Source organism: Pygocentrus nattereri, chromosome 3 (genome assembly GCF_015220715.1).
Source record: "Pygocentrus nattereri isolate fPygNat1 chromosome 3, fPygNat1.pri, whole genome shotgun sequence".
Taxonomy (NCBI): Eukaryota; Metazoa; Chordata; class Actinopteri; order Characiformes; family Serrasalmidae; genus Pygocentrus; species Pygocentrus nattereri.
In genome coordinates, this window is record NC_051213.1 from 29,263,257 (window position 1) to 29,281,304 (window position 18,048).

Here is an 18,048-nt window from a genome sequence, read left to right on the forward strand (position 1 = left end):
GGACTCTCAGCAGTTGCGCAAGTTTGCTCTTTCCCAATCCCGTGCCAGTGCTTGTCTTGGTGTTTTTAAACAAAATTGATCTATGAGGGACTGTCCAGGCCAAGGAGGATGGTACAGCCTGCTCAGTATAAATACACTGTACTCTGCTGCCTGCATTCACTCTCATCACACCTTAGAAGATTAAAGCTTCTTCACAAGACCTGCCATGATGGGCTTTAAGATTGTTCTTAGTCTGGCTGTGCTGGCCACAGTGCTACTGCTCACTGAATGCTCCTGGGGCACAGGTAAGTTACATCATAAGTTGCTGTTTTGCTTTTGTTCTTGCATTTTGACTGGCTTGTATGTCTGGTATTGAAGTTCATAGTGGAGTGCAGGTATTCTCAAATGGAATGAGGTGACTGTGAATGATAATGAATTTGCTCCTTATGTTTTTCCAGGAAAGGGAAACTCCTATAACTATGACCTTTCCAAAATGTCTGACCTGACGAAACTGTACAACTCCAAAGTGTATCAGGCTGACCGAATGAGAAGACCCCTGGAAGGCATGTCTTTCCAAGCAGGTTTACTCAGTCACTCTGGAGTGAGGTAAGACATTTTTGTTATTTAAATCTCAATAAAGAAGATAAATGAATGCAGTCATGATCAATGTTTTATCTGTGTTCCAACCCTTGGTGGAACATCTACCAATTTAATTTCTTATTCTAACTTCTAAGTTTTTTGGCCATTTAAATGATGTAAAAATACATTATATCAGTGGAATGGCATCAGAAGTTAGAGTCAATTTGGATTTTAAAGAAATAGTTTAGAGAAAAATAGCATTTACCCAATTTTTCTATACCCCAAATGTAGCTGACCAGCAAAACAAAAAGTGTTGGGGGATTCAGGCTTTAAGATGGCAGTGAATAATGTTTTTATCTGTGTCAGGTACTTCTGTTCATTTTTACATTTTTAGACACTAAACTGCCTGATCGATTTTAGATTGGAGGAAATTGGTGCAAACATCACTACAACATTAATCTTCTGCTCAAGACCATTTAATATCAGAATGCTGTGTTACACTTGCAGAGTGACACTGGAAGATGGCACTAAGTGGCTGGTGCACAAAGGAGACGGCTATGGCATCTCATCCCAGACAGTGGTGGTTGACGCTCGTCACATGAGCTCCAGCTGGAAGGTAAAGGCTTGCCCATTGCTTCACAGCTGTATGGGTGATAATATCACTCACTGAAATCTATTCATTTTCTATAGATAACATTACTTAAATAAAATCAGATTTTTCATGGTTATTGTCAGAATTTATAATGGAGTTTTTTGTTTGTTTTTTCTCATAGATCATTGAGACCAAAAACTTTCGTGGGAGTAAGAGAGTAGCTGACTTTGTGAAGGCAGGAGGAACTGATTACAGTCTCATCTTCGATAACTGCCATGATGCTTCAGGAAGGATGATGGAGGGAAGTTAAATCCAGGGCTTCAAACTGAACTACAGGCTTTTGCTTTTCTGATGTGTAGTTTTGCACTTTCTGTTTTAGCCCTGCTGAACATGCTGTATGCTTACTTTAATGCTTCAGTACTTCAGACTGGAAGCCACTGATCAAAATGTCATTTTTCCAAAGACAATAAAACATATTATGAAAGAAATACTGGGAAATTAAGAATGACTTTCTGACAGTTTTTCTCTTTGACCAGTGCTTTGATGAAAATCAGAAATTGGGTTTAAGGTAAATGGACAAAGCAAGAACAGAATTCAAGTCAGTTCCCCAGTTAAAGGCTGTTACCTTACTGTATAATGATTGCATTGCAAATATTAAGACAGATTCTGACTAGCTTACCAAAGCAAAATCACAAATTCTACAAGCTGCACAATGTTATGTAGAACTGTATATATTCATTGTAATATTTAACCAGTACCTTACCAGTTAAACAACCCATATAATAATGTGACATTACCAATGAATCAACTTTTAAATTGAACATTAATGGCCTAAGCTAAATGATTTGTAATGGCATGGAATTTAAACACTTCTACTATTGCAGTTAAAGGGTCCATATCATGGAAATTAAATTGTTTAAATTTAAACATCTCTAAAATTTCTAAATATACCATTCACTCTCCAGCCCACACATGCAAACAAAGCTGCAAAAACAGCCTGTTACAAACTCCTTGTTTCTGTGACGTCAGAAAAACCAACACATTTAAGTACATCAGCGTATTCAGCCTGCAGCAGTTTAAAGGAATGTCTCAGCCCAGCTTGTTTTCAAAAGCAGGGAAGTCAGTCAGACCTGAGATCACTTACACACATCAGTCTTAAAGGCACAGCAACAAAAAATAGCCTGCTCAACTCTAAGGTATAAAGAGGGGCTGGAAAATGGTCTTATAAAAAATTACCTATGACCATTTTAAAACATAAAACCACACTAACATTATAAGTGAACTTCAGGGGAAAATAAAATGCAAGATATTTTAGGACATGGGCCCAGTAAAAGACTAGTTTTAAGCAACGTTCTAGACAAAAGAAAAACAGGAAAAATATTTATATCTCTGATAGCCAACAAGTATTTAGACAGTTCAAACTGTTTCTAGATGTTATAAACTATAAACAAACCTGTCTACTGTAGTAAACGAACAGCGGGTTAACAATGAGTTCATATATTACTTTTCATCTGCTGTGGTCTTTCTTGGGTGGCCTGATTGCTGCAAATTGCTTTGTGGATTCATTCTTCTTCCAAATATTCCACACTGCTGTTTTTGGAGTGCCTAATTGCTCTGAAATATCAAAACTAGCTTGCAAACGCCAATGACAATGACACATGTGTCAGACTCCGGTCCTCGTGGGCCAAAGCACTGCAGACTTCAGTATGCTGCCTCATTAATCACACCTGATTCAGCTCTTCAGCTAATTTGCAAGACCTTCATGAACTGAATCCAGAGCGTTAGGTAATGAAGGTAAACACTGATCTCCGCAGCACTTTGCCCAGGAAGGTCCCCAGTTTAACATGCCTGGTGTAAAGGATTCCAGATGCATCTGATTTCTTAATGGGATCTAAAGAAACTAGTGATCTTTAATAGAAAGTAAATCCATCATAATTTAATCTAATTCTGATCAGAATTAGATTAAAACCTGCTCGTTGACCATTTCCACCACATTGTTTTAATCTGCGTTGCTCCTCACTGCGTTTGAATTGAACTGTTGGTTTAACAGTGAATCTGAGCGCTGCTGCTCTTTGATATTGAAGCCTCCACAGCGGTAGGGGGCGACAAATGTCCGCGTGAGAAGAGAATGAAAAGAGCAGGTTGGAGCTGGATGAGTTTCTAAACTCTGGAGATATTTTACGCATAATTTCCGTTAAATCGCATGTCAGAGTCGTCACTGCGCGGATGAAAGGACAGCAGACTGATGCTGAGCGGACGTGGATCATAGTCTGCAGGTCAGAGAGCTGCTGCTCTGGACACACGCTGGTGTGGATGCTGTTGTGCTGTTTTCCTCCACATACTGTTTTCGTAAATGGTGAAGTTGGACATTTTGCTGGATATTTTGTCTCTGTGTCCAAAATGAAATGAAACATCAGGTTATTTTTTTTAATTTCGCTCAGTTCTGAAATGACCGCATGAAAAATCAGATCCCTCTTGGATCCTTATGGTGTCCAGTAGCCAGTAGGTTAATGGTATTTAGAGTTATTCTGATGGGTTGATCTCACAGTGTAAAGGACTGTAATGTAATTAACCTGTTCTGGGACTGATTCCATTTTTTTTCTAGTATCCTTATTATACAGACATAGGCTATTAGTCTGAACGCCCATATTAATGTATGTGGCCAAGACATTCTTGAGTGTCTCAGTGGCTTTTTTACATTGCTTAAGAAATAACATGGTGTTCAGTGGCAGCGTGTCTCAGAATAACCAGAGGAGTTTTAGCTGTTGGTCTTAGTGTAACTTTTGGTGTAATGTCAAGACTAATATCACAAAACTGATCCCAGAAGATTTAGGCATCAAAAGATATTTGGAAACTTTGGGCTCAAAGGGGAGAATCAACATTTCATACATCTGTTGGCTAATTTTAAAACTCTCCTGACCCACTCTTGAGATTTACATCTTCCCAGATTGTGTCTTCAATTTCATAGCAATTTATTGGTACTTTTAAAGCCGAATAGCCTTGACTTCCTTGAAGGAGTGGCACCAAGTCCAACACAACCTTATTTGTTTCATTTATTATTATTATTATTATTATTATTAACCTCAGTAGACCTTATTTCTTTTTACACAGCTCGATGTGGAGATTTCCTCCTTGCCCCTTTCACTGACTGACCTGAGTGTTACAGCCTGCCTCAGCGTGGTCAGCAGGTTTGGGTAAAGACCCAGACACAGTGAGTGGAAAAGCATGAAGTGTTTGCAAGTAAGGAGTCCACTGTACAGAACAGACCTTGATCTGTAAAACCATCAGATTTCAGCTTGGCCAAATTTTAGTGGTTTTCTTTTTGTCAAAATGTTAACAAAGTGGTGTGATGAGAAATGGGTCGTTCTTGATAAACTTGGAACTGTTCACAGTGGTGGTGATGGGAACTTTGTCTTTGTCTGATACCTGAGAGATTTACAACAGATTAACAATTAGGTTGTGTTCTAAAACTACACTATATTTCCAAAAGTATTCACTCACTCATCCAAATCATTGAATTCAGGTGTTCCAATCACTTCCATGGCCACAGGTGTATAAAACCAGGAACCTCGGCCTGCAGACTGCTTCTACAAACATTAGTGAAAGGATGGGTTGCTCCCAGGAGCTCAGTGAATTCCAGTGTGGTTCCGTGGTCGGACACCACCTGTGCAAGACGTCCACTCACTACTTTCCTCGCTACTAAATATTCCACAGTTAACGGTCAGTGGTATTATAACAAAGTGGAAGTGATTGGGAACGACAGCAACTCGGCCACATCACCAACCTTCTGCAGAGTCAATCGCTAGACCCCCAAACTTCATGTGGCCTTCAGATTAGCTCAAGAATAGCATAGAGAGCTTCATGAAATAGGTTTCCATGGCCCACAAGCTGCATCCAAGCCTTAGATCACCAAGCGTAATGCAAAGCATCGAATGCAGTGGTGTAAAGCCCCACCACTGACTCTAGAGCAGTGGAGACATGTTCTCTGGAGTGATGAATCGCGGTTCTCCATGTGGCAATCCGATGGACAAGTCTGGGTTTGGCGGTTGCCAGGAACACGGTACTTGTTTGACTGCAATGTGTAAAGTTTGGTGGAGGGGGGATTATGGTGTGGGGTTGTTTTTCAGGAGTTGGGCTCAGCCTGTAAGTTCCAGTGAAAGGAACTTTTAATGCTTCAGCAGACAAAGAGATTTTGGACAATTTAATCTCCCAACTTTGTGGGAACAGTTTGGGGACGGCCCCTTCCTGTTCCAACATGACTGCGCACCAGTGCACAAAGCAAGGTCCATAGATGCATGGACATGGATGAGCGAGTTTGGTGTGGAAGAACTTGACTGGCCTGCACAGCATCCTGACCCCAACCCAGTAGAACACCTTTGGGATGACCTCACAAATGCACTTCTGGAAGAAAATTCCCATAAACACACTCCTAAACCTTGTGGAAAACCTTGGCAGAAGAGTTGAAGCTGTAATAGCTGCAAAAGGTGGGTTGACATCATATTAAACCCTATGGATTAAGAATGGGATGTCATTCAAGTTCATATGCGTGTGAAGACAGACGAGTGAATACTTTTGGAAATAGTCCTTGTGTATATTTTTTTTAAGGTCTGTTCATGGTGCTGAGGTACATGCAGGATGTTGTAAGGCAAATTTGTGCCCAAAAAAACAAATACTATGCATAAAACTCCAAACACACATGTACATTTGCTGGCTGTGTTGGGTAACAAATAAAATGTCTGTTTGCTATTCAACATTTCAATCCTTGTTTCCTATCACAACCACTGTAAAGAAATTTGCCTTTAGCCTTTATCTTTACCACACTGTGAAACCTTCTCCTAGACTGTTCTTGAATAACATGAGTGAGTGGACTGTGAAGACAGAGGATACCGATCTCCTCCAGACGGACACTGAAGCAGCACAAGCAGGCAGTGGAGTTCAGTGTAAACTGGAGTGTACAGACTTCATGATCTCTGAAGTGTTTAGTCTCAGTTCAGGGCTTTCACTGCCTGTGATGGTGGAGGCATTTCCTCAAAATGGTGAGAATAACTGAAATAAACTTTGATTCTAAAGTTATCAGCTAGATCAAAAACTCATTCTTAATCTCTTACTATCTCTGATTATCTCTCAGATGTTGCTCCGACTGAAATGACTTATGGAAATGTGAAGACGGAGAATCCAGATTATCAAACTCCTGATGATACTGAGTGTAAATTGAAGGACCAAGTATCACTGGCTAGAGATACAAGTAGCCCAGCTCCTGAACTTTGTGAAGAACCAAAGCAATTCTGTGGCTGTGCCAGTAAAGGTGAGTGCCTAAAATGTTGTATGTGATGTAATGTGGTACAGTAAATGTGCACTGTTCAGTAGGGCTGCAACTATCTGGTGTTTTCAGTGTTCTATAAGGATTAGAAAAGCTTGGAGACATGTTTTGTGTCTGTTATGGACTACTTTTTTGTGATAATTCAGTTAACTGTTAAAGGTTGTGTTAACAATTAAAAAAAAAAATGGACAAAAAGAACATATCCGATGCAAAATGAAGAATTCCAAATCTCATCAAATACCAGTTTCTCACCTTTTTTATTTATTTATTTATTTTTTTAAATCACTAACACATATGTATTAATTATGGCTGGGCATGTTACAAGGAAACAAGTCAACCTGAAAATTTTTAACCTTGTTAGTCCATGTTCAAAATCTAATGACTGCCTCTAAATCATTTTTCTGATTTTTGGCTCCATTACCAGTGGGCAGAAAAAGAAGTATTCTGCTTCAGCTATTTCTGCTCTGTTTCACACCAGCTACGGCAATGAATGTCCTTTTCTGACTTTCACAATTTTATCAACTTTAATGTACAAGTTTCCAGAGATTAGAGTCCATATTGAGCCTTTTGTTATCGTCTGGTGCCTGCTCAAAATCATTCAATCCATTTAAATCAAGCTCAGAAATATTTGGTCAGTATGGAGAATTTGACAGTTCTGTAGAGCCATTGGGCCTTAATATCTTCCAAAATTGTTTCTTAGTTGTTCTTGAGAAGAGTTCTAAGAAAAAGTATGTCAGATTCATTGTATGTTTTTAAACCGAAGAACTATTCGCAGCTGTGTGTTCTTGAGTGTGCTCAGATTCTGTTTTACCTCAGAACAAATCTCAAATAATAAAACATTTGTGAATGTGTCAATTTTTGTGAAAAATGTTTGTTTTTTAAAAGAAGAAATTTATTCTTAAAAACAGTCAGTGTTCTATCCTTTCATTTTTGTAAATATTTTGTTTCCCTAAAAAGTGTATTAGCAAAGAAATATTCTTTAATAAATTTGAGGAATATAATACAAAATACCTAACTTGGATGCCTAATTTAAAAGACTAAATCAACAACATTTCTTAAAATGGAAAAAGTTACATTTTATAATGGAACTATTAGTCCAGAGATCCCATCCAGCCTGTAAACACTGGTAACGCATAGTAGGAAAGTGATTTTTGTATTGCATCTGGAGTAAAAGGCTGATATTGTCACCTCAGATTAGAGCTCTAAAACACAACAAATACCTACTTTCTTTCTCATTTCATAAAAGTGGTCAAAGTATTGTTTATTGAATTTATTTTACCATTTTCCAATATTTACTGTTTGTATTTGTGAAATATTAGTTGCAGCCCTATTAATTAGTCAGTCATGTGTGGCATTATTAATAGCTTGGCATTGGCTGTTTGTCAAGACTATATACTATTTATCAATATGATTTATTTACTAGTTACAGAAGTGGCTTAGCATAAAAATGCTACTCAAACAGACTTTAATCTTGCATGTGGGCCCATGTTTATTAAGCAAGCTTCTCAAAGAAGGAGTGCTGATTGAATATTGGATTCTTCTATTGTTTACAATGACCTTACCTTACTGAGAGAGAAAGACTCTGAAGCCAAAAAGACACAACATTCAAGTACGATTTCTTTTAAATTTAGAGGATTATTGCCTCATTCATTAAATTAGTAAGTGGGGTTTTGTGAATGCATCAGATCTAGTGAAATATATATGACAACACCATTGAATTCCTCTCTGTTGTGAAAAAATGCGAGCCTACGGCTGGTCCTACTCCTGTCCTGTAAATCTGCAGAGTTATCCATTTGAAAGTAATAAGAATAAGCTGGGTCCTTTTCTTGAGAAGAGAACCACTGTTGTATTGATTTTAACCTTTTGATTATTACTATTATGGTTGGTGTAAAAGTAGAGGAGGCAGTGGATAGGGCAAGTTGGAGGCAGATGATCCGCTGTGGCGACCCCTAAAGGGAGCAGCCGAAAGAAGAAGAGATTATTACTATTATGGCATTATTGCAATTATGAAGTTCAACAATCTTAAGCAGTGGAGACAGGGATTTCATTGTGTAGTTAGTGGCCTTTTGCCTGCATGATAAGACCTTCACATACATAATAAAACATATGTCTTAAATATATATGAACAAAACAGCCTGTTTAATTCTAAGCAGGTTGGAAAATTACTTTATAAATATTAATTGTGACTGTGTAGATATAAGTAAACTTGAGGGAGAAAATACTTGAGGGTATAATCTCTTTCAAGACTCAGTTTTGTTTAATTTTATTTGAAATAACTTGTAGAGTTGCTAACCTGAACATACACTATGATTGAGATGTGTGTAGGAAGCATACAAACTAAGCTAAAGACGTTATGAGATTGAAAAACAGGAAAAGACGTTGCTAAAAATGTTAAACTTGTTTTAATTTCCCATGCATCCAAAGCATATGTACTAAAAAAAGAACTAATTTGATGAAAACAGAGATATTGATATTTACCCTAAAGGAAATAGCGATACACCTTAAATGTTTTGATATTCCTTAAGTCTTGAAATGAGTATATGAGATATTACATGATTCACTGGAGTGAGGCACTACTGGTTTTGCCCCACACTTACATATATGGTCTTTAAACTCTGTTATCAAAAACTCCTTTTTGAAAATATAGGAAGACAAATGTTTAAATATTATGCAGATTTGCTGAGTAAAACCTTTTGTGTACAACCTGGCATGTAAATCTCTGCACAATTAGAAAGCATGGCATTTGGTATAATTAATTTAAGGAATCAGAACCTGTGCATAATTATAACAGAGCAAACTAGCAAATATGCAAAAGTGGTCACACCCCAATCCGAATCTCAGGATGAATAAATCGGACCACAGGTGCGTTCACATGCATTGGAGCAGTGGACCCCAGCAATGCAAAAGGAGCTGGATGAAAAGGACCACAGCAGAGAGGAGGTGGAAAAGGAGGAGGAAAGAGAACATCAGTCTCCAATGAAATTCGTGCTACTTTGGTTAACCTTGTCCTTGTCCATGGAATGTCAATGAGGGAAACCGGGCAAAAAGTCCAGCCAAATTTGAGTCGCTTCACCGTTGCATCCATAATCTGGACCTTCAGACAAGAAAACAGGTAATTTTCTGTTCTTCTGCATTGCAGTGAAAATTAGTTAGGAAATTACTGTGTAGTGTGTTACAGTACAGGACTATGATATATTCCCCTGGGAGTAGGATGTATTGTTAGGATTCATTGTTAAACATGGAAAACCTTAGCCCAACAGTGCTGGCTCTTTTTTGTAGAACAGATAGACGTCACCACTTTGGAGGCAGACCACGGATTTTATCAGAAGAGCAAGAAAACACAATTGTAAACATGGCCATAGCCAACAATGCGATTCATTTACGTGAAATTCAGAATAGTGTAATTGAAGACCAGAGTGTCTTTCAAGGGATTGACTAGATCAGTATTGCAACAATTGACTGCATCCTTCAGTCCTTCCTTTTGAAAGGAATTCAGAAAATGTCAAAGACCAGCGTTTGGAATGTGTGCAAGTAAGTATTTCGGAATTGTATAACAGTATATGATAGCTTACTTCTACAGTACAACAGTAGAGAATGTTGTAATGTATTCCTAATACTGTATATGTAATTACATGTCTTTTTAGAGAATAATGGAGCTTGAAACCATAGGCATCTTCTTTTGATGAAGTGGGATTTAACCTCGCCAAAAGGAAGAAAAGGATGAATAACATTATTGGTCACCGTGCTGTTAAGGATGTCCCTGGCCAGCGTGGCGGCAACATCACACTGTATGCTGCCATCAGTCATGGAGTTCTCCACCAGCATGCCACCCTGGGCCTGTATAACACAGGACAGCTGGTTGCTTTACTCAGTGTTCTTCGGGATAACATACGTCAACTAAAGCAGGTGGAGCCAGAGCAACAAGACTATATCATTGTTTGGGATATTGTCAGTTTCCACCATACTACAGTGGTAAATGAATGGTTCACTGATAATCCTAGATTCTCCACTCTTTCTTCCAACATATTCCCCATTCCTTAACCCTTTAGAGGAGTTGTTCCCTGCATGGAGGTGGAAAGTATTTGACAGAAATCCTTACGAGCAGGGGAACCTTCTGAAGGTGATGGAGGAAGCTTGTAGTGACATTAAACTGGAGTCGAACCAGGGCTGGATAAAACATGCCAGGGATTACTTTCCCCTCTGCCTTTCCAGAAATAACGTTGTTGGTAATGTGGATGAAGTTATGTGGCCTGACCAAGACCAGAGACAGGACCCTGAGGAAGAGTAGTGAGGACATTACCAACTATTTCCTAGTATTACTTATTTTACACTGTTACAGTACGATGCTTGGGAACAGTTTTGACTAATGAACCTTTTTCACCTAATATTACTGTATATACTGTATATTTGCAATAACAGTTTAATATGGTTTTGATCTAACCATTGTACAATCAGTAGTCTATACAGTGTGTATTTGACAGCTTTTGTGTACCAGCTGAAAGCAAAGTTTGAATAAAATGAAAGAGGCAGGGATGGATTAACAACTGGACCTATGGGTCATATGCCTGGGATCCCTTGACCCCCATTTAAAGATTTATTAAAGGTTGGCTATTATGTGAAATTATAAGTCACAAACAACGCACGCAACCTAACAATCCATTAGAGAGCCTATACAATGCACAACAGCGAAGGAACCATCACGTTATCAGGAATAAATTCATAAATGTTTTTGATATGGGGGCCAGAATTCAAATGAAAGCATATTTTGCTGGGCAGCAGTCAGTCAGATTGCCTTGTGTGATGCCCATAAGCTTCAAAAAGAGTAACAGCACTGTTGTCACCTGTATTTGTTTGGGGCTCAAAAGTAACAAACTTTTACTCTGTACAGCTAAAGTTTTCACACAGTTGTGGAACAACTCTATACTTATTTTAGTAAAAAAGGTAAGAAAGATCAAGGCTTTTCTGCAGTGATGGCAGTTGGTTGCAGTTCCAGTATGGGGTACACTGAGGAGGTTTGTGCCCCTGGGGCCAGGAATGATTAATCTGTCCCTGGGAAGACATTGTTTTGTCTCTGTTAAAGAAATATGAGGTTTGTGTGGTATTGTGTTTATCATTTTGAACAAAGTGTTTCATTTCAGATAATGTGTTTAAGCTGCTGGGGAAAAAAAATAACATTGATAAGGTGAATAGTGTCACCCAGTGGCTGATTCTTATAAAATCTTGTAAAATGTATTACATTTACAGCATTTAGCAGACTTACAAGAAGTGCTTTGTCTATCTAGAGAAAGTATCTTTGCTAGTCACCAATAGATTAGAGAAAAATACAATCCTGAGCTCAGGTACTGCTATAAACAAAAGTCACTGTAGATACCCAGAAAAAAGGAAGAGTTGAACACAGAACTCTGTGCTGTACAATACAATACATTATAGTAAACTACAATACAGTGCAATACAGTCAAATATAGAAGTCCAGCATGAAGAGCATAGAGCTCTATGTATTAGCTCTATGTATTAGAGAGCATAGAGTAGTACAACGTAACCAATAATTTTATAATTGAGTCTTCTAAAACAGCTGTACTATTCTGTCATGGATATAATTACTGGGTGAGAAGTGGGCAGTCAAAGCAACAAACGCAAGCAAAGGTTAAGCTTGCAGTGTGCCACCAGATATTTTCATTTTGTAATGCTATCTATTGGCAAAAAAGGGCAGGTCAGACTCATCTGAGTTAGCCTGAGAAGCAGGAGGAAGTGTTACCCAGTTACCAACTCCTTTCATCAACTTGCATTCCTGAATCTGTGATGGATTTTAAAGGTGCACTCAGAACAGGATTCTAGTAACAGTCAAGAACATTTGGATTCCAGAAACTTCAATGCCTTATGTCTACTATGGTCAGCAGCTAACAGCTGGAACTTCGACTTGCACAAACAAGCCAGGTCTTTTGGGGAGTCATAACACATTCCTTGCATATAGACTATTACACAAGTGACTTGAATGTAATGTAAACAACAAACAACTAAATGATGCTTATTGAGCCTGACACAGGTGTTAAAATGGATTTGTGAACAATTGCTGGCAAAGCATCTTTACCACTGATGTGTATTGTACCGAGCACCCATTTTTTCACCATTGTGTACAGAAGCAGGATCAATTGGTATATTTGTGATTAAATTTACTTTACTGTAATTTTCAAGCATGTACATATGGTGTGTCTGTATGGTGTTTACAGAATCTCTTGTAATTGTCTAGAAACTGGAAGAAAATGTTTGGTCTGGCTGTTCTGTTTTCTGAAATTCTATTTGTTAAAATACAGTCAGTCAAGATTTTCATAACTTATTGCAATGTTTGCACAAACATCAGGTTGAGTTCTTGCTCTCCACTGTTAATCTTGCAGACATGGTCTCTGCTGAAATGAACTGCATGGAATTAAAGGTAGAGGATCCAGATATTCAATCTCCAAAACCCTCAGAATCTCTGGAGTTATATGAAGTCCCGTCTGGTCAGCAGAGTGAGTATATAAAAGTTTGTGTGCTAGTTTTTATATTACATAATTGAGCCAAGCCAAGAGACCACCCCTTCATTTATTACGTTTCAAATCACAAATGCCATAAAGTAAAAGTTATTTTTTTCAGGAGATATTTCTGAGGAGATTATCCTCTTGCATAACAAAGGAGAAAGTCAAATAAAAATGGGAAAATTAGTTTACAAACCTGGAGTTAAAATGTTTAAAGATATCACCATCAGATAAACTTTACTTTCATCCTAAAGACATGAATATAAAGCTCTACTCTTCAGGTCTGGAAAAAAAAATCCTCAGGTGTTTCTGTCAATCCTTTCACTGTAAGAATACAGCTCAACACTATAAATCTATGAGTCTAGTTGGATGTGTAGCTGTCATGAAGCCATTACTGAGAAAAGGAAATGGAGAAAAAAGGAGAATATTTACAAATGAAAGTAGCTGCTGGTTCAGAACAATAGACTGACCACCCCAGACCTCAACATCATTAAATGTGTTAAAGATTGCTTAAAACATAAGAAGCAAAAAATGCAACCAACTTCTGAGACTGAACTTTGGAAGTGTGGAAAAATCTCCCTGCATATTTCTTTGAAAATCTGAAAGCAAGTTTTCTGAAAAGAATAAAAACTGGTGGAAGCAATAAATACTGAAAAGATTACATTATACTTACTCCTTGAGGCTCCTGTTGGCAATTTTCAGTTAAATGTTTTGTTATTTATGCTGAAAATGAATAAATTAATGGCTGAATGTACTGGAAACCAAATAAATGAAGGATGAACTCTGACTTTTGCACAGTGATGTAGGTTCTTACATTTGAGTTGACTGTTAGAGTTATAAACTAATTATTGTAGTGTATTGTATATAATATAGTGTAATTATTAATGCTCAGCCAATGGTACTTTTGTTTCACAGAGAAGAAGAGTACGGAAGTAAAGCTTTATAATGGCGTGCAAGACCGCTCAAACAAAAAGCTTTACCACTGCCTTGAGTGTGGAAAAGACTTCAAACGTTTAGATGTCTTAAAAAGTCATCAGCAAATTCACACAGGAGAGAAGCCTTACCATTGTGCTCTGTGTGGAAAACATTTTAGACATAGAGGAACTCTGCGAAAGCATCAGCGACTTCATACCGGAGAAAAGCCCTACCACTGCTCTGAGTGTGGGAAAGACTTCAGTTCTTTGGATAACTTAAAGAATCACCAGGTCTTTCACACAGGAGGAAAGCCGTACCCTTGTTTCGAGTGTGGGAAACGTTTCAGCCAGAAAGGAAACCTAAAATCTCACCAGCGAATTCACACCGGAGAGAAGCCCTACCAGTGCACCCAATGTGGGAAAGCTTTTAGTCATTTGGGAAGTCTGAAAAATCACAAACCGTTCCACTCTGGAGAGAAATCCTACCACTGCGCTCAGTGTGGGACAGATTTTAGTTGTTTACTGAGCTTGAAACGTCATCGACAAGTCCATGCAGAGACGTTATACCATTGCTCTCAATGCGGGAAGGAATTTAGACTTAAGGGTCCCTTCCAGAAACATTTAAGGCTTCACTCCAGGGAGAAGCCTTATCAGTGCTCTGATTGCGGGAAGAGGTTCAGCTCTTCGCTGCGTTTAAAACAGCATTGGCGTGTTCACACAGGAGAGAAGCCCTACACCTGCACTCAATGTGGAAAACACTTCAGCCAGAAAGGAAATCTAAAGTGCCATCAGCGTGTTCACACAGGCGAGAGGCCCTACCCCTGTGTCCAGTGTGGGAAAGCCTTCAGCTGTCTACGCAGCTTTAGAAGGCATAATCAAGTCCACACAGGAGAAAAGCTCTTTCACTGCTCGCAGTGTGGGAAAGGCTTCTTTCATACATACCTCTTAAAAAATCATGAGCGCATTCACACAGGAGAAAAGCCCTACCATTGTGCTCAATGTGGGAAAGATTTCAGGCTCTTGACGAGTTTACAGTATCACCAGGAAATGCATGCAACAGGGAATCAGTACTCCTGCTCTCAGTGTGACAAAGAATTCACCTGCAAGCAAAGCTTAGAAAGACATGAGTTAACTCATACCTGGCAGAAACCATACCTTTACCTTCAGACTGATAAGTACAAGGATTGACAACTGTTAACCCATCACCTACATTAAAGTTAGTATGATGAGGAAAATATCAAGATTTCTGTTCTGGGTAATGCTCTGTAGTTACACCTTAGATGAAAATCTAAGCATTTTTTCAATTAAATGTAATTCTTTTTCTTTTATTCACAATCAAATTTTTATACAAGAGCATCAAGGACCGCACAACATAGTCATATGCAAAAGTTCAAACACTCCCAGTCAAACTTTTTCATGATTTTCTAGGTAAGTTGACACATCCTGAAATGAAACATTTAAAAATTGTCTTCTTTGCACAACTTCTTTTTATTTGCTGAGTTCAACACAGTGGAAAAATAAATATCAAATATAAAATGTGCATAATTTTTGCACAGGCCACTTTTAAAATTTTATTTTTAATTGAGTTTGTTAAATTGAGTAGCTCTTTGTAGGGGATGTAAACTATCAGACATTACTAAATATAATGTCCTTTCTTCTACAGACTACATTAGACTGATTTCAGTGCTTTTTCAAGAATTCTAAAGGTTCACTTATATTAACCTGAGAATTTATGATACCCTGTTGTGAGAACTTCTGCACAGCCACCCACTAACTACACACACACTGTTGCCTCAGGACTGTGAATGTATTGAATGTGCATTTTATCACCATCCCCTCGTAAGATACAGTTTGACATTTATTAAACAAACTTCAGAATTATGTTTAACAAAACGCTCCATGCAACTGTTTATGTAGTTTAATGTACCCTAAGCATAACGGGGCAATATAATGTGTAGCAGTGTCCTCTGTACAGGATGTGATCACTTATTTACACTTAGAAAATCTGTAAAATGTAATTTACCAAGGGGCGCCCAAATATTTTCAAACATCTTTGATCTTTTTGAGTTTGTTGACACCATTATTTAATTGTGCATTATGCAGTTTTGTAGTTTATACTAATTTTAATGTTTGGACACAAGGGACTAGTGATTTTTTTTTTTTTACAGAAGTAGTAGAAAAACTAGTGATTAAAGTCAAGAGATGTTTATTTATTTCTTTTTTTTTGACTCACGCATGCATCTCAACCCTAAACTTGGAGGCTCACTGCCCTGGACATTTTAGTGCTTTTCATGTTTTAACACAGCTACTTTAATCAAACAATGGTCTGTGAATATGCTGATGAAAATGGGCAGGTCAGTGGGACTCCTGCACCAGGGTTGAGAAACACTGCATTAGACTCCTATGTATCTATAAAATCATTAACAGATGTTCTTCTGAACTTACTCTTACATTTGTTCCAATAGATTTCAATGCATACAACATCAAGAATGTTGTATGTTCACTTACATTACACCTAAAATCGTAGAACTTCAGACCACCCACACACATTTGTCTTGCTTGGTACACAATATACTGTATATGCGAGTGTCTTTTCTCTTTCTTGCATGCGGACATTTAAGAGCACATAGATCAAAGCACCTAGAGCCACTGAAGACATCTCACATAACAATAAATGGTCTGCAATTTACAAGATGTATATTAAGTCAACTTGTAAAAATTTAATAAGACAACAGCACAGTATGCATCTCTTGAATTTGGTAGCGTTTATATGGATTAAATAAAACTGCAAAAAATGCTAGACGTATTACAAGGTGATGTAGTAGAAGACCTGTTTTAGCACTCAGACCTTGATGTGGTTAAGGCTTATTGCCATGTTTAAAAGGTTAAATGTATACGTCCAGGCCACTTTAAAGGCTGAGTAGCTATTTCAAAGTTTTGCTGCTGTTGGGAAATAATAGGTAAAAATTCTTTAGGTTTATCATTGGCTATATAAGTGAACAGCAAGAAAACCCATTGGCAGCTATGGAATATGTCTCCCTTAACATACCATTTTTATTTCATGCCTAATATTATTTCAGAAGAATGTGTTTTGGTTCTCAGAATGTCCCTAAAAAAATTAAATTATTTGATTTTACTTCTACTAATTGTAGGACATCCTGCGACCCAGAAGGATGAAGCTGCTCAGAAGATGTGTGTGCATAATTGTAAGACAACGTCCTTGTCTTGGGGGAAAACAGTTGTCTATTATGACCACAGGCTAAATGTAGAATTTAGTATAACTGTTTTTTTTTTTTTAGCCATATGATTTGACAGATTTGTGCTGAAGCAGGCTCAGAGAACATGGTAATACATGGATATTTTAATATGGATATGGGTTATTATCAATAGGACGACCCTTTTTTGTTTTGTTTTTGTTATTTATCTAATTATATATTTTAAAAAACATTTTCTTACATTTCTGTTAACAAATGTTTTTATTCTTAACTCTGGGCCGATTTAGATTTACTCTAAACTTCAGCTTTTTTTTTAAGAAAACGCTGGTAATACGTCATCTTTGCACCCTGAAAGTTGAAATGGGTTGTTTTACCTGTATGTTTGTTTTGATCTGAGTGAAAGCTCCAGTTGAAGAGTGGATACAGGCATGGTGCGAGGGTGTGCATATCTAACTGCCAAGTCAGAGCATTATCTAAGAGCTTCTGGTCCTCTGATTAGCAGTGAGGTCTTGGAAGTGTTGTCTTCCATTATAAAAGCTTTTATAACTTTACTTTTAGGTAAAATTACTGATGTTTGTTCTTTTTTTATTTGGGTAATTTTGCAGAAATGTTTAAACTCACTGATCTTTTCATACTGTGTATTTTATATATGGTTTGTGGGTTATCTGTATATCATTTGTATTGTCTATATAATATATGGTGACGTGCGTGTATGTTAGTGTGTGTGTCTCATCTGGATTTGAATGTGTTGGATGTAAAAGGCATTCTCAATTTATGACAGTAAAATATGAACTTTTGGGAACTGTATTTAAAATGCGTTTTAGGTTGTTTCATGAAGTCTAATCGAATGTATGTATGAATATGAAATTAAACACAGCACGGGGGAGAAAAACCAGGAGCAGACATGTTTGAAACTTAAACTGATGGTCCTGAAGAG

The 18,048-nt window shown here is 37.7% G+C and overlaps 2 protein-coding genes across 3 annotated transcripts; both read left to right on the top strand.

Annotated features, from left to right (window-relative positions):
- The first annotated feature begins 135 nt into the window (after positions 1-135).
- LOC119262934 lies at positions 136-1,652 on the top strand. The gene is made up of 4 exons (XM_037536410.1): positions 136-284; positions 438-585; positions 1,066-1,174; positions 1,332-1,652. Exons 1-4 carry the CDS (start codon positions 206-208, stop codon positions 1,458-1,460), a joined length of 465 nt encoding a protein of 154 aa, XP_037392307.1. The 5' UTR covers positions 136-205; the 3' UTR covers positions 1,461-1,652.
- Positions 1,653-3,279: 1,627 nt separating this feature from the next.
- Positions 3,280-17,918, top strand: LOC108436106 (gastrula zinc finger protein XlCGF26.1-like). 2 transcript variants are annotated; one of them, XM_017712381.2, is made up of 6 exons: positions 3,280-3,426; positions 4,262-4,390; positions 5,990-6,186; positions 6,279-6,455; positions 12,863-12,976; positions 13,898-17,918. In XM_017712381.2, the coding sequence occupies exons 3-6, from the start codon at positions 6,006-6,008 to the stop codon at positions 15,082-15,084; spliced, it is 1,659 nt and encodes a 552-aa protein (XP_017567870.1). In that variant the 5' UTR covers positions 3,280-3,426; positions 4,262-4,390; positions 5,990-6,005; the 3' UTR covers positions 15,085-17,918. The 2 variants fall into 2 exon arrangements, with proteins under 2 accessions (XP_017567870.1, XP_017567872.1); XM_017712383.2 differs by having other exon boundaries at positions 4,262-4,361.
- The last annotated feature ends 130 nt before the right edge of the window (positions 17,919-18,048 follow it).

What these genes read in the sequence shown, in the direction of transcription:
- LOC119262934 (XM_037536410.1), top strand. Translation starts at nt 206, where the DNA reads ATGATGGGCTTTAAGATTGTTCTTAGTCTGGCTGTGCTGGCCACAGTG. An exon ending in CTCAGTCACTCTGGAGTGAG is followed by an intron (nt 586 to 1,065) that starts GTAAGACATTTT and finishes TTACACTTGCAG; the next exon opens with AGTGACACTGGAAGATGGCA. An exon ending in ACATGAGCTCCAGCTGGAAG is followed by an intron (nt 1,175 to 1,331) that starts GTAAAGGCTTGC and finishes TTTTTCTCATAG; the next exon opens with ATCATTGAGACCAAAAACTT.
- LOC108436106 (XM_017712381.2), top strand. Translation starts at nt 6,006, where the DNA reads ATGAGTGAGTGGACTGTGAAGACAGAGGATACCGATCTCCTCCAGACG. An exon ending in GGAGGCATTTCCTCAAAATG is followed by an intron (nt 6,187 to 6,278) that starts GTGAGAATAACT and finishes ATTATCTCTCAG; the next exon opens with ATGTTGCTCCGACTGAAATG. An exon ending in CTGTGGCTGTGCCAGTAAAG is followed by an intron (nt 6,456 to 12,862) that starts GTGAGTGCCTAA and finishes TTAATCTTGCAG; the next exon opens with ACATGGTCTCTGCTGAAATG.